The following is a 16622-nucleotide window of genomic DNA, read 5'->3' as shown; positions in this document are numbered from 1 at the left end:
CTCCTAACCCTAACCCTAGCTCTCTTCAGCCGCCGCCATGCGTAATTTTTGCCAGCTGCCACCGTGGGGAAGTCATCCAGCCGCCCTCTCCTAGTCGCTGTTGAAGCCGGAAGTTACCAAAGCCAAACCGTCGATGAGTCTTCCGACAGCGACGAAGAGCATCACATGGGACGTCGTAATCGTGAGACACTGCTGCTGCTATCGTTCGTTGGCGAGAACGCAACCTCCGTTTCCTCCGCCGCCACCACTCCTTCTCACCCCGTTTTTGCTCCACATCAACTAACTCGTGTCACCGCCATTGACGTCGCTCCTTGCGGCTGTATCTCTTCTCGGGATATATCTTCGTTCGTCGTTGCAGCGAACATGGTGGTTGTGGGTACGTTTTGTAGTGTTTTTCTGTGATTACGAAGTGTGTGTGTGTGTGCATTTTCTGGCCGGAAAGCGTGGGTAACCACCATGGCAGCCAACCATGGTGGCTGCCGCCATATAGCCTCTTTCTGCTGCCACCAGCCACCGTGGGAGGTGGCTGTGTGTGTGTGTAATCGTGGAAATGCATGTATTGTAATGGTGTGTTGTTGGTTGGACAATTCTCGGTTGGAAGTTGAAGAAAATCCATCACCACCACCATGAGGTGGTGGCTGCCGCCGGAGTGTGGGCGGGGCCTGTATCTCATTGAGTGTGGGCGGGGCCCGTATCTCCTAGTAACATGATTATGTGTATGGTATGTGGTAGTTTGGAGAGACTCACTAAGCTCCGTGCTTACAGTTTTCAGTTTTGGTTTCAGGTACTTCCGGTAGCAAGGGGAAGAGCTCGAGATGATTGCAGTGCACACACCATTTGTTTAGCCTGGGATGTTTATACTTTGATATATATATATATATATATATATATATATATATATATATATATATATATATCCTAATTCTAATAAATAAGTACAACTCTGCCACGTGTCACTCTCTAAGGACCCCCAAAATCGAGTTTTCCCGCTCATTTATTCATCTATATTTACGTAAATGCCATTCAATCCAAATTAAATCAAAGTTCAAACTAATGCAAAAAATCCGGAAATTTGAGCAGTCAACTGCATTCAAAATATTCAACCATTATTTTTAAATGAATAAAAATTATGGAAATAATTTGAAAAAATATGTTAATCAAAAATCAGATTTGAAATTCACGATTAAATTTGAAAGTTTGTTTATTTTGATTGCAAATTAAATATATTGCAATCACTAAATCCCTAAAAATCTGCAGTATTCTTCTCAGCAAACGTAAATACCATTTATACAGTTATTTTGTTTTTACCATTCTGATCCATAACAATTCTGCTTCATAGAAATCACAGCAAACGTATTCTTCTTCATTCTTCTTGATTCTGCAACGCTTCAATAAATAAATATCAGGTTAGTGTATTCAAATATCAAAATTACAAATATTTCTATTCCCTTCATGGTCTTATTTATCGGTATCTATCACGTTCTCATTGTATGATTGCTATTCTTCTTCTTCTTTTTTGTAATTCTTCTTAATCGTCTACTTCTTCTACCTTTTCAGTTTAAAAGACGAAAAACTAATGAACATGACAAGTTCATTTTCTTTAAAAAAATAAAAAATAGTTTTTTTCAGATCTGAAACTTTACTATTACATTATTTTTTTTTTGTTTTGGTGTTACATTTACTTTGATTTGCTGTTACATTAAATCTAATTTATGATGTCAATTATTTTTACTTTGTCTATTTACGTATTAATGTAGATGTATACGAAAAAACTAATGAACATGAGAACTATTTTTTCTTTAACATGATTGTTGTGATCCAGCTTCAAGTTCATTACTATAAATTAGTGAATTAACCCATAATTCTGACATGATATGCCAAACCATTGGAGTTGACCTACAAAGTTATTAAAATTCTAAATGGTCAGTCTTGCACAGTAACTTTTGTTTTGATGGTATGAAATTTTAAAATTTGTTTGTATTTATCTAAATACAATCTCAATAAAATGATTAATAATAGCATACAAGTTACCCTACGTATAAACAAGGGTCTGTAAGAAATCTACTCATTTGGTTTACACATTAAAAAATATATATTACTTACTTTAAGAAAAAATTATTAGGTGCTGATTTATAATTTTTCTGTTTTAATTGTTAGTTAGGATGTTCTTTACGTTAGTTGCTGATTTATAAATTATTAGGTGCTGATTTATAAATTATTAGGTGCTGATTTATAATTTTTCTGTTTTAATTGTTAGTTAGGTTGCTAATTTTCCTTACAATTCTATATGGTTTAAATTTTCTTGCAGAAAATGAATATAGGAAATAAGGTTTACCTAAATAACATTGACCAGATAGATGAAAAATCACATATCAAGGTTCGGGTGCTTAAAATTTGGAACTTTGTCAGAAATAATAAAGTTTGTTCGATTGAAATGATCCTGATGGACGAGGAGGTTTGTTGTATTTCATATATTTTTTATTCATCATTCAATATTAGACATGTTTCATGAAAATAATAATTTTTAGTTTTTTTTAAACAGGGTACACAATACCATGCTCGTGTCTTCAATCAGAATTTCTCCAGATTTCGTCATCTTTTAAAGGAAGATGAAAGTTATATAGTTATAAAACCCAATATGGCTGCTGTTACTAATGGTTTTAGTTATACAGGTCATAAACAGACCTTAACTTTGGATTGGAAAAGCATCCTAAAAAAATGTGATGATTTCTCGGGTCCGGTCAATGGATTTATGTTTGTTGACTTTAATTCTATCATAGAACAAACATGCCCAAGAGACACATTCTTTGGTTAGTTATAAAATATTAATAAAATCATTTTTTATCATTTGTTTTCTTGGTTATAAATTTTATTATTTAAATATTATGATTTTAATTCAACAGTTTATGTTGTGTTATCTGTTGTGTAGATGTTATTGGACATATCGTGTCATTTAGGCCTCTTGAAACTTCAAATCCAGTACCATCCAAGCATTATATAAAACTCACTCTTAGCAACCTAGAGTGAGATTATATTTTATTATTTATTTATTACTTATTATCTTTAATTAATCACAAATTAATATTAATATACGATTTTTTGGTTTATTTAGTTCTGTACATCTGAAGGTTACTATTTTTGGAAGTCAAGCATATCAAATTTCAGAATACCTAAAAAATAACCCGACGGTTAATTGTGTTGTTATCGTGATGCAGTTTTTGAAGCTAAACATTTGGAATGGTTTGTATTTACTGTTTTTATATAATTTTTATTAATTGGATATACATTTTTTACAGGTATTGGTGAAGCTAAAAGTCATTTTGAAGTAACGAAATTGTTCATAAATTCTGACATTTATGAAATTAATGAGTTTAAAAATAAGTTAGTTTCCAATTGTTTTTTATTTTTTTATAATGTATTTTAACTTAAAAAAACATAAATCCTAATATTCTTGAATTTAAATTAAACATCACAGGTTGAAATGTCATGACAATTTCGGTATAACTGAAAAAAGCATAACTACACTTCAAAGCTACTCTTCTTCATATACAGATGACTTTAAGGGCAATTTTCCATTAAAAACAGTTTGTGAGATCACCGAACCAATTAAGGTATATTGCATTATTTGATATGTTTTACATTTTATTTTTGCATAATTTATTTTAATAAGTTTTACATTTAATATGATACAGGAAATGAAGTTTTTATTAGTTGCTTCCATTGTTAATATAAGGCAGAATCTACCATGGTATTATGAAGCATGCAAAAAATGTGGAAAAAAAATAATCCCTGTTCCCAAAGCCAATCATTCGTATACCAACCCTGAGGGAATTTCAGAAACTATGGTTGTCGAGTGTACAAATGCACAATGCAAAAAATCTGAATTTCAGACAGTTATAAAGTAAACACATATTTATTTCTATTAATTTTGTCAATATGTAAAACAACACTAACAATGACATAATTTTTTTTGTTTTAGGTATATAATTCCAATCAACGTACAAGATTGTACTGGAACCATTGGATTGACTCTTTTTGATAGGGAAGCAAAGTGGCTGTTAAATATAAGTGCATACGAGTTGAAAAAGATACATGATGCGGTATATTATTCATACCTTAAAATCAGAAAACATTTACTTTTTTTTTTTGAATTTATTAAAATATATCTTACAGGCCGGAGACAGTGATGCACTATTTCCAATGCAACTTAACGTGTTGAAAAACCGCAAGTTTGGTTTTGTTGTAGATATTACAGAATACAATGTCAACAACTATAATAACATCTACACAGTTCTCAGAGTTACAGAAGATATGTCCATTGTTTCTAAATTGGAAAGTAAAATAGAACTAATGGTATGTAACCTTTTATTGTTGAAAATTTACAATTCTTTACTGTTAAAATACATAACGATTAACATATTTCCATTTTATTTTTTAGAGTATTCAATCGGTCTCCTTAAATCAAGTTGCTTTGGAATCAGATGATGTTGTACAGCCTGTTCAAAAGGTTTTTCAATTCCTTTTATAAACTTTTATTTAGATTAGTTTTTATTTGGAATTAAACACTTATTATTATTATTTTTAAATTAGGATGTGATCTCACAAACAGATGAAAGTTTTACACCCTCAACAGTTGATAAGTCAACCGCAACAAGTCCAAGCAAAATATCAGGTGATTTGAAGCGCAACCTCCAAGAAATTTATGATGTTGATTCTGGAGATGATTTAAGTTCAACTAAGGCTAAAAGAAAGTTCAACTAAGGCTAAAAGAAAGTCAACCGGAGAGGAAACTCCACTCTTAATTCCAAAATTGGAAAAGTGAGTTGCTATTGGTTATAACACACATTTAATATATTTTGATCATTTGTTTTGGTTTTAAAGATATTTTGATTGCTTGGTATGATTTTTATTTTGGGATATTTAGGATGTGAAATATTATTGGTTTTGAATATTTTTGGATATTTTTATTGTTTTAAAGTGGACAAGTTAGTTGATTTTGGTTTTAACTCAAATTAAATATATTTTGAAGTTTATTTGCTTGTAAATATATTTTGAATTTTTTCTTAATATTTAAAATTTTTGGCCGATATTGCCTATGGGGTTATTATTGTTCAAATGTTACATCTCATCCAGGTTGTTAAGTAGTATAAGGTTTTTATGATTTTTTGGCTACCCCTTTTAGTTAAAAAGTATAATGCCTTTGTTGTCTCTTCCTTTAAGCATAATGCTATTGTTGATTTTCCCCTTTGAAGTGTATTGCTATTCGTATCTACTGGTGTAGTAGTATGTTTTATTTTAATATTTAATTTTTGTTTTGTAAATAGTTTTTATTTAGACTCTTAATTAGCAATGATTGGCTCTTTTATTTAAAAAGTAAAATAAATGAAGTCTAAACTGTTATGTCTTGATAAAATGACTATTTTACCCATTTTACCCCTATTATACTTATAAAAGTTTACCTTATTATACAAATGAAAATTGCTTTACATTTGAATTATATTGTTATAACTTGGTATATTTATCAAAGTACAATTTTGTGATAATAATAAATGAAATTAGGATGCTATAATAATCAAAATACTTGAAATACATTTTTATTTCTAGCATTTAGCTCAATATTTAAACAAAAAATGATAGTGATAATAATACCTGTTAATTAAGAAAAGGTGCTGAAACAGAATTCAGTGAGTATGAGCTTAACTTATAATCTCTTTGCATAGCCTGTAGAAAATAATACAATGAATTAAAACCTTATAGTTATCCCTACATATCAACTTACTTTTTCGATAATATTTTTATAGAAGTAATGACCTGAATTCTTTCAAACTGAACTCTCCCTTCCAATGTAACTTCTTTACTTTCACTTGTACAATACTGTAACAACAATGAGTAAATTTAAAGTAGCAATGATTCGAATCAAAAAAAAAATTCCAGATTTTTTGTTTTTAATAAACAATTTTCCGAAAATACCCCTAAGATCTTTTGTTATATTAAAGGTTGCAAATGCTCTGAATCTAATTGCAATTCATTCGATAAGCACATAGGCATTCAAACTTCTTTTGCTATCACAGAAAAAAAAACACATTGTTGTAATAATCCAGAAAAAGTACAGGTAAAAAGAATGCAATCAAAAACTTTAACATAACAATTTACTTGAGTAAATTTCTTTTTATATATGAATTAAAAATTGAATAAAAGGATCATGTGTAGTCTCAGCAAAGACACCCTTTCCACCAGCACACTCCATCTCGATACTGAATATGCAAAATGGACCCATTTTTTAAAATTATCCTTCTGGAGCATGGCAAATGAGTTATGAATAACTATTATTTTTGTCACGATAATTATGTTATTTTTATTAAATAATCAATAACCAATTCTAAACAAAATTTATATCTTTTATTTTCTTCAATTAATTCATACATTTTTGTAACCGTGTCAGCATATTTACTGATCTTCTATAAATTTCGTATATTCAAGATTCTATTTCCTAATATTCTATACTCCCTTTTTAGATGAATATCTTATATTAAACTAAATTTCAGTTGTAATCTTATAAATCCCAAAAAATCAGGAACAAAATTTTATCCAATAAAGATGCAACAACAATAAAATCATAAAATCAAAACCTTTTTCCAATATATATATATAACTTTACCTTAGAACGTGAAACCGAAAATTTTGAAACTCCTCATTCGTCTTCTTTATGTTTCAATTGCTTCTGCGATTCTTTTTTCATCAAACTTACATCAGGGTGCTTCATTCAAGTTCTAATCCTCATTCCAGTTCACAAATCAACTGCCTTTCATTTTAAAGCCGTCTTACTTCCTGCAAGATTTCCATATCCATATGTCAGGTTAGTATTATGAGTTTACATTACATTGGTTTCTCTATGAATTTATGGTTGAAATTCACAACAAACTGTTTCATACAAGTTCAAAAAAACTTATGTGTTCTTGGTTTTTGAAGATCTTTGTTATAATATATACAAATAATAGAGCAAAATCTTTTATCTCTTGTGAAACAGTTGCAATTAACCGATGTTTAATCGAGATATGGAAATACTAGAACAAAAAGTGTTACCGAAATCTAAATAAACTTTCATTTTACTAACTGTAAAAAAATATGTTGGAATAGATGTTTATGATGAATAATCAATTTTTAATCATCACGGTTTTCGTCTATCACATGATTTTACCTTCATTGTTTCATTGGAGATCTAGGGTTTTAACCCCTGAAATCATCCGAACCCACGATTGGTTGAAATTGGGGAAAGAGCAGATGTAAATTGAATAAACCCTAGGTTGGAAACGAGGATGATGAGTCATGATGGTCATCATGGAAATAATTGATTGTGGCACTGGAAGAAGGAGAGTCTACCTTCAGATCGTATTTTTCAAACCTGAGTATGACCAAATCGGACGACGAGACGGCATTGTAGATGAAATATTCTAGGTTCCCTTTCATTCGTTGTTGATTGCGATCGATTATGGGGGAATCGATGAGATTCATTGACGGCTAATCTTCGACGAGCATCTATGGAAGATTGGAGTCGTTGTAAACAAACATCCAAATTTCAGATTTTCTGTGAAACGAATTGGTTTTTTACCTTCCTGATATGAAAACACAAACACAGAGAGAGAAACATAGACAGAGTGAGTGATGAATAAGACTTTTGTAGAGAGATAGTTGTTGGTAGATTATTGAAACTTCTTTTTCTAGATTAATTTGTTTAAAAAATATACGTAGCCCTACAGGAAACCACAAGTGATGGAACAATCAAATACACAATCGTAACACATATATTTTTCAAGATTATTGAAGAGTTACACAATATAAACAAATATAAAATTTCTATTTTATATTATTTAATATTCTAAATATTTCAATTGGCTATTTTGTTTAAAAAATATTATAAATGAATAAATTAATATTTGCAAATTTTGTTACACATTTTAATAAACGAATTAATAAAGGTAACTTTTTAAATACATTTACTTTATTATTATTATTTATTTAATTTTAACTAACTTTAATTGTATTATATAAACATATTATTTACCTAATAAACAATTCATATCCTATCCTATGTCTTCTTATGCAGAAAACAACAGTAACATGTACCACATGCAGGCCAGAGAGAAAAGAAGACAAAGAAAAATATATTTGGAAAATAAAAGATCGAAGAAAATAAAAACAACATCGAACGTTCCAAGTACATCATTACAGCATTTCTTAAAAAATACTGTTATATAGTTGTATACATATATTTACAAGTTTTATAATTTATTTCTATTTGCAGATCAATCAATCAACATTGTTCGTCAAACTCAAAATGTTAATACATTTACAACACCTGCAAAGCATAACACAACCATACAATACTGTCCTTCCTTTACAGATGTTAGAACTCCATTTTCTAACATTACAAATGTTATAAATCCGTTATCTAACATTAGAAATGGTAATTATTTATGGTTTTTAAAATATACTATTATCCATTATGTATATAATCGGGATATATATATATATATATATATATATATTTATTTATTTAATTATTTATTTATTTAATATATATATATATATATATATATATTTTTGGTCAGATAACATCAGTTTCGATAAATATACCACTTCAAGTTAGCAAACAAAAGACAGTACCATGTACTTTCAAATGAAATGACATCAAAAAATGCATCTACAGTAACAACTTCTTCATCATCAATCAAGTTAAATCCAGGATGTCATAAATTAAAAACGAAGACAAGACATTTATCCCCTATCCCATTGATTGATCTGACAGAAGATGTAGAAAATATACATCAAGTGAACAATGAAAATCTTATAGTTGGTATCTCAAATGGTAATCAAAAAATAATATCCATTTTACATTTCAAATACTATGTTGTATATAATTATAAAATTCATTGATATTTTATTCAACGCTTTTATTTTACAGAATATTTGGATCATGGTGATCAAGTTGTTGTATGTCAAACATGTCGTGCAAAGTTATGGAGAAATGAATCCATTAGAGGTAAAGAAAAGGAGAACACGGATTATTCATTATGTTGTGGTTACGGCAAAGTTCAACTTCCAGATTTAAAGAATGCACCCCCGACTTATGAAAGAATGTTCCGAAATATGGATTCAAAAAGCAAACACTTCATGAAAAACATTCGACGTTACAATTCAATGTTTTCTTTCACGTCGATGAGTGGTAAAATTGATTCTTCAATCAATAGAGGAAACGCTCCATACATTTTCAGATTGGGTGGTTAAAATTATCATAGTATTGGAAGTCTTTTGCCAGCAAAAGGATCGGAACCAAAATTCTCTCAGTTATACATTTATGACACTGACAACGAAATTACAAATAGACAAAGATGTTTTCGGTATTTTCTCAAACTTCTTATTCATAATTTAGTATTATTATTAATATATATATATATATATATATATATATATATATATATATATATATATATTACTAATATTATGTATAAATATATTTATTTTAGTGATGAAAAGGATCAATCAACATCAACTGATAGTGATATTATTGAAGATATTAAGGTGATGGATTCAAATAATGTCTTGGTTAGATCTTATAGGATGGTAAGAGATACTTTTCAGAAAAATCTAGAAGTTGATATGAAATTACGACTTATCGGGAGAAGGGAGCAAGATGGAAGAACATATAACCTACCGACTCCTTCTGAGGTTGCTGCTTTAATAATTGGTGACATTTCGGATTCAATCGAAAAGAGGGATATCGTCGTTCAAACAAAAAATGGTTGTCTACAACGTATTAGTGAATTGCATCCTTCGTATCTTCCTCTCCAATATCCATTGCTATTTCCATATGGGGATGATGGTTATAGTGTTGACATTCTTCATAGAGGTGTGTCATTTACGAACAACAGCAAGCGTGCGAAATGTACAATGAGAGAATATTTCGCTTATAGGATTCAAGACAGAGATCATTCGTTCTCTCTCATACTTAATTCAAGAAGGTTGTTTCAACAATTTCTGGTAGATGCCTACACTATGATGGAAACGGAGAGAATGTACTACATACGTAGGCAACAACATGTTCTTAGATGTGATTCTTATGAAAATTTACGTAACCAAAAAGCTCAAGGAACGACTGATATCTCGAATGTCGGCCAACGTGTCATATTACCTTCATCCTTTACCGGAGGTGCACGATATATGCTGCAAAACTATTTGGATGCCATGTCACTATGTAAATGGTTTGGATATCCTGATTTCTTCATAACCTTTACGTGTAATCCCAAATGGCCTGATATTAAAAGGTTTCTTAAGGATACTTCACTTCAACCAGAAGACAGGCCTGATATACTATGTAGGTTGTTCAAGATCAAGCTTGATGCATTCATTAAAGACTTAAGGGAGAATCAAATTTTCGGCAAAGTTCAAGCATGTAATTAAAACTATATTTTTAAATTTTTTATAAAACATTGATCTTATTATTATATTTTAAATATGTTTTAATATCTAATCACATTTTCTTTTTTTTGGCAAATTCTTTTACAGATGTTTATACCATTGAATTCCAAAAAAGAGGTTTGCCGCATAGTCATATATGTCTATTCATGCATTCTGACAACAAGCTACCAACTGTTGAACTTATCGATCCGATAATTTCAGCAGAGATACCTGACAGAATTGAAGATCCTGAATTGTATTCACTTGTAAATGAGTTTATGGTTCATGGTCCATGTGGAGCTGAAAATATGAATTGTCCATGCATGGTGGATAAAAAGTGCTCTAAAAACTTTCCAAAACAATTCAGTAATCATTCGTCTGTTGATCAGAATGGTTTTCCGTTATATAGGCGGAGAAACAATGGTCATTTTGTAGAAAAATCAGGTGTAAGGTTGGATAATAGAAATGTTGTTCCATACAACAAATATCTATTGAAAAGATATCAGGCACATATTAATATTGAATGGTGCAATCAGGGATCTTCTATAAAGTATTTGTTTAAATACATAAATAAGAGTCCTGATAGAGCTACAGTTGCTGTTGTACCAACCAACAATCAATGTGAAAATAATGATGCGGTCGATGAAATAGCTGAATATTACGATTGTAGATATTTATCAGCATGTGACGCATCATGGCGAATTTTTACATATGATGTTCATTGCAGATATCCTTCTGTTGTCAGACTACCTTTTCATCTTCCTAATCAACAGCAGATTGTATATGGCGAAGACGATGATATTGATGATGTTCTTGACAAACCTTCTGTTGCGGCTTCAAAGTTCACAGCTTGGATGGAGTGTAATGCAATCGACAGTGAAGCACGAAAACTCACATATGTTGAATTCCCTACAAAGTTTGTTTGGATATTAAATGGTCGGTTTTGGAAGCGAAGGAAAGTAGGAAAAGCCATCGGTAGAATTCATTCTGTTTCACCTAAACTAGGTGAACCATATTTCTTAAGGATTCTTTTAAATAAAGTAAAAGGACCAACATCATTTGATGATATTCGCACGGTAAATGGTCAAACACATTCTTCTTTTAGAGATGCTTGTTATGCACTCGGGCTATTAGATGATGACAAGGAATACATTGATGCAATTAAAGAAGCAAATCATTCTGGATCTGGTTTTTATCTACGCTTTTTATTTGCTACATTGTTGATGTGTAATAGTATGTCAAAACCAGAAGTCGTTTGGGAAAATACATGGGAATATTTGGCAGATGGAATTCTATATAGACAACGACAAAGATTTAAGTCTGCAGGTATAACATTTTTTCTTATTTTTTTTAAATTAATTTATTTTTATTATTCAACAACCATTAAATAATTATTAATAAAATTATTAAATATCGACGACATATTTTATTAATTATTTAATATTTTCGTGCAGAATTGTCACTCAGAGTAGATGAACTTAAGAACTTAACTTTGTTCGAAATACAACAAATTTTACTTCGAAACAACTCTACTCTCAAAAGCTTCAAAAACATGCCATACCCAGATGTTGAATCCGTTTCTTCTTCAAACAATCGGCTTATCACCGAGGAGCTAGATTACGACGTTCCCGTGATAAAGAATGACTATGATCGTATGTTTCTTGCATTAACAAATGAGCAACGTAATATTTTCCTAAACATCATGAGTGCTATTCAAGAAAATAAAGGAGGTGTCTTCTTTGTTTACGGTTATGGTGGAACGGGTAAAACTTTTTTATGGAAAACAATATCTGCAGCAATTAGATCTGAAGGAAATATTGTATTAAATGTTGCTTCAAGCGGTAGTGCTTCCTTATTATTGCCCGGTGGTAGAACAACACACTCTCGATTTATAATTCCATTTGAGCTTACAGAGGATTCTTTTTGTAACATAAATCCAGACGGTGAGTTGGCAAGCTTAATAAGAAAAACCTCTTTAATAATTTTGGATGAAGCACCTATGGTCCATAAGCATGCATTTGAAGCTTTAGATCGAACTTTGAAGGATTTATTAAGGTGCGTAAATTCAACAATCTCAAATATTCCATTTGGAGGGAAAGTTATTGTCTTTGGAGGAGATTTTAGACAGATTCTACCTGTTGTTCCGGGTGGCAGTAGACAGAACATTGTAAATGCTTCTTTGAGTTCTTCATATTTATGGGAACATTGCAAAGTCCATAGATTAACAAAAAACATGAGGCTAACTGTTGGAAGGGATCAATCAGATATAGGAAAAATAAGAGATTTTGCAAATTGGTTGTTGGATATAGGTGAAGGAAAACTTGGTGGTCCGAACGACGGTGAAACTATTATCGATATTCCGGATGATATTCTCATTAATGATTCACATGATCCTATAGGTTCCTTAATTGAGTTTGTATATCCTCCAATTCTAGAGAACTATAGCGATATAAATTATTTCCAAGAAAGAGCGATACTTGCTCCGAAAAATGAAGTTGTCCAGGAAATAAACGACCGTTTGCTTAAGAAGTTTCCAGGAGATGAAGTTGAATATTTAAGTTCAGACAACATATGTGAATCCGAATTTCTCCATGATCGATTTGATGCAAATCTATACTCTCCTGATGTATTAAATGGTCTCAAAGTATCCGGTTTACCAAATCATAATTTAGTTTTAAAAATTGGTGTTCCAGTAATGTTACTGAGAAATATTGATCAGAAAAACGGCTTATGTAATGGCACAAGACTACAGGTGTTATCATTGGGCAAACGTGTTATTGAGGCACGTATAATAACTGGAACTAATATTGGAAATCGGACTTTTATTCCAAGAATGTCTTTAACTCCATCAGAAAAAAAGATTCCCTTCAAATTCACAAGAAGACAGTTTCCTTTGGCCGTATGTTTTGCAATGACTATTAATAAAAGTCAAGGACAATCGTTATCAAAGGTTGGTTTGTTTCTGAAAGATCCAGTTTTTTCACATGGACAATTGTATGTTGCCTTATCTAGAGTTCAGAGCAGAGAAGGATTAAAATTATTAATTTTAGATAAAGATGGCAAACTCACAAATAAAACTTCCAATGTTGTTTATAAGGAAGTTTTTCGAAATTTGTAGCCAACTTTTTTGTAACGTCGTTTTATTCAATTTTAGCAAATCACACTTAATCCATCATATTACTGTATTTTTTTATAATTACGTATTGTTGTATTTTATGTTAATTTCATTACACACATTGGTAATGCATCATCTGCATATGTCCAACAAGAATCATGCATAAAAAAAAGAGTTTTCAAAAATCTTCATTCCTAATTAAATACTTCTAATTTACTTTGTAATTAAATACTTACAAATAAAAAAATTTATTGAAATATTCAATATTACAATTTATAAGTTATCAGAATTATTGAAATATTATTTTATTAAATAATTAATTTTTAAATTCAATTCAAAAACAGCACTCGTGGGTTCCACGGGTTTTAACCTAGTATATATATATATATATATGACAGATGTTTATGATAATTTGAAATGAGTTTTGATGTGATACTCTGATTGGTACTACGACTTATGTTTTTGGTAATTATGGTTCTTTAATAAATAAAAATGAAATTTTTGGACTGTATTTTTGGGATGTTACAGCATCAATTAGAAGAAAGACAACCAACAAAAGCTAACGAATACAATCAGATAAACATGAAAAGTCCAAATCTCAACATGTTAAAATCAAAGTTGTATCATAAACTTGATGCCTGATTATTAATTGATTCGACCAAAGTATTCAAGGATGTTAAGGAGCACATTTCCATCTATATGTGAATCATATACATACGCATCACAAACTGCATAAAAACTAGAAATAAGTAACAGTTTATATCGGAAGTCATTAAAAGTACCTTGTCGTAGCTTGTGAGAATCGGAGAAACAAGCCAACAATTTGATGCCCTAAACAAAGATTTTGGCAGTTGTTTAAGCGAGATAGGGCAAACAATGGTACGAAGTTGAAGCGGATTTCCATTAGCGGTATTTCTTTGAAGCTGGTGAATCAAAAATCAACTCAAAATTATAGCGGTATTTCTTTAAAGCTGGTGAATCAAAAATCAACTCAAAATTAGGGCAAAAAAGAAACAGAGACATAACGGTAATTGAAGAAGAATCAAATTTGGACCATTTCTCGATTTGTGCGTGTCATCCTTGCGCAGGTCCATGCTAATATTCTCTGTATCGTTCCAATTTTATCAGATTTCACTGAAGGGATGAACTATACTCGAAGGCGAAGCAAAATTTTCCTAATATAAAATAACGATACCATATTTTTGCTCTGATACCAAAATTAAAACGGAAAGATAAAATTAATAGATTTAGGATGGATTGGATGGTTATACCTGAATGACATCGAATTGATCCTGATGATAGATTTCTTTGATTATACGCATGGTTTTGGATAGAAAACTTGCTATTCAGACATAGAAATCTATTTCAACAGAGAGAAAATGTTAAGGGTTAATTCAAGTTTTAAACTCACAAATAACTCCTCCTTTATTCCATGGGCAAAGCCCTATTTATAGGCTCTAAAGAGCCGGTTACATTATAGACGATTACATTATTGCAAGACGACAAACTATATTTACATTTTAGACCCTTAGACTATTAGGGGTCTTACACACTTTATGTCACATTACTAACTTTATGTCACATCATTACATTGTTACGAATATAATTCGTAATGGACACTACTACCGACACTTTCTAAATAATTACAAATAATATTTACAGTTCCTTCCACATGGAAAGGACACGTGTCTTCAATAATGGCTTCAATGCGTCAATCCTCCCACCACCGAAAGGACGAATATTTGCTTCAATAATTTCTTTGTTCATCATGGCTTACGTCAATCCTCTCACCACCGAAAGGACAAATATTTTCTTCAATAGTGCTTGCTTTCGTCATTGCTTACATTAGTTTTTCATGAAGGAATTTCTGCTATATTTTTGTACTGCTTCAAGAGTCTTAGTAGCGATGTTGCTTGCTTCTGTTGTATACTTTATCATTGTATGCTTTTCGTGATATATTCATATCACTGTATACTTCATCATTGTATGCTTTTGATGGGTTAGATACGAGGTTTCCCTCATTATCCAGTCTCAATAATACTTTTCCATGTATAATTGCTTTTAGGCATCCTGCCCAAGTGTCTTGTGATGCATCTATCTCCACTATTAAAAAATCTACGATTTTTGAATTATATAAAGTAGGGAGAACTTGAATTCTTTGTTTTATATTTTGTACCAAAATAGTATTGTAACATACACGTTCAGTTATCGTGTTATGTATTTTTAAAAGTGAATAATATTATATGAAATTTAAGTATTGAGTTCTAACAGATGGTTTTTACTAGAAATGAAGTAAAACTATGTTTAGAATCAATCGGAAAATATTGGAAGTCTTACGAGATTCCAATTAAAAGACAAATATCGAAATTTAACGAGAATATAAATTTTGAAATAAGTAAAATTTTATTATTAAAAGTTGTAAAGAATCTTGTTAGAAACATTTAGGCGAAAAACTCATCGAAATCCGAGTTATAACGAAGAAGTTATGACCAATCGAAGATCCGCGACAAAATCGGCACGACGCCGAATGACGTAAAAAGTGAGTTTTCGATAAACTACTTTTTAGCCTTAGTAATCTAAATGAAAGTCGTAGTATTCGTTAAACCGAGAACTTTCATAAAAAGAACGTCTAAATCTGACTCCGTATGAGGAAGTTATGATTTTTCTAAGTTTCGGTATAACAGTAGACAACTAAAAACTCGAAATAAAAATCGAGTGATTTTTAGCCGACACAACCTAAACGAGAATCGAAAATCTAGTCGATTGTAGTTCAACGGTAAAAAGACAGAAGAAAACGGACGTCAGATGAAGAAGTTATGAATTTTTAACGGACTTTTCCTATCCCGGTCTGTTAAAAATATAATAATAAAAATAAAATCAAAATTAGCCGACAGAGTCTAAATGAAAGTTGTAGAGCATAATTTCACCTACGCGTGGATATAAAGAACATCAAAAACGGAGTTCGTATGCGAAAGATATGGATTTTTGAAGTTCGGGGCACAAACTTCAAGACCCTCACGAGGTGAACATTGAAATTCACGAGGTGAATTCG

General features: G+C 30.9%; 1 protein-coding gene and 1 non-coding gene across 2 annotated transcripts; one reads left to right on the top strand and one right to left on the bottom strand.

Annotated features, from left to right (window-relative positions):
• The first annotated feature begins 9618 nt into the window (after positions 1 to 9618).
• On the top strand, positions 9619 to 14212 carry LOC145131388 (uncharacterized). Its single transcript, XM_079066079.1, has 4 exons — positions 9619 to 10450; positions 10564 to 11781; positions 11910 to 13405; positions 14099 to 14212. Exons 1-4 carry the CDS (start codon positions 9619 to 9621, stop codon positions 14210 to 14212), a joined length of 3660 nt encoding a protein of 1219 aa, XP_078922205.1.
• A 400-nt stretch (positions 14213 to 14612) lies between these two features.
• LOC145135187 (U6 spliceosomal RNA) lies at positions 14613 to 14717 on the bottom strand. The gene has a single exon (XR_013719653.1). It is a non-coding gene; the product is annotated as a U6 spliceosomal RNA (small nuclear RNA).
• Positions 14718 to 16622: the final 1905 nt, after the last annotated feature.

The sequence above is a fragment of the Lactuca virosa genome, chromosome 8, assembly GCF_052849685.1.
Source record: "Lactuca virosa cultivar CGN04683 chromosome 8, Lactuca_virosa_CGN04683_v6, whole genome shotgun sequence".
Lineage (NCBI taxonomy): Eukaryota > Viridiplantae > Streptophyta > Magnoliopsida > Asterales > Asteraceae > Lactuca > Lactuca virosa.
This window is presented reverse-complemented; position numbering and strand designations above follow the sequence as displayed.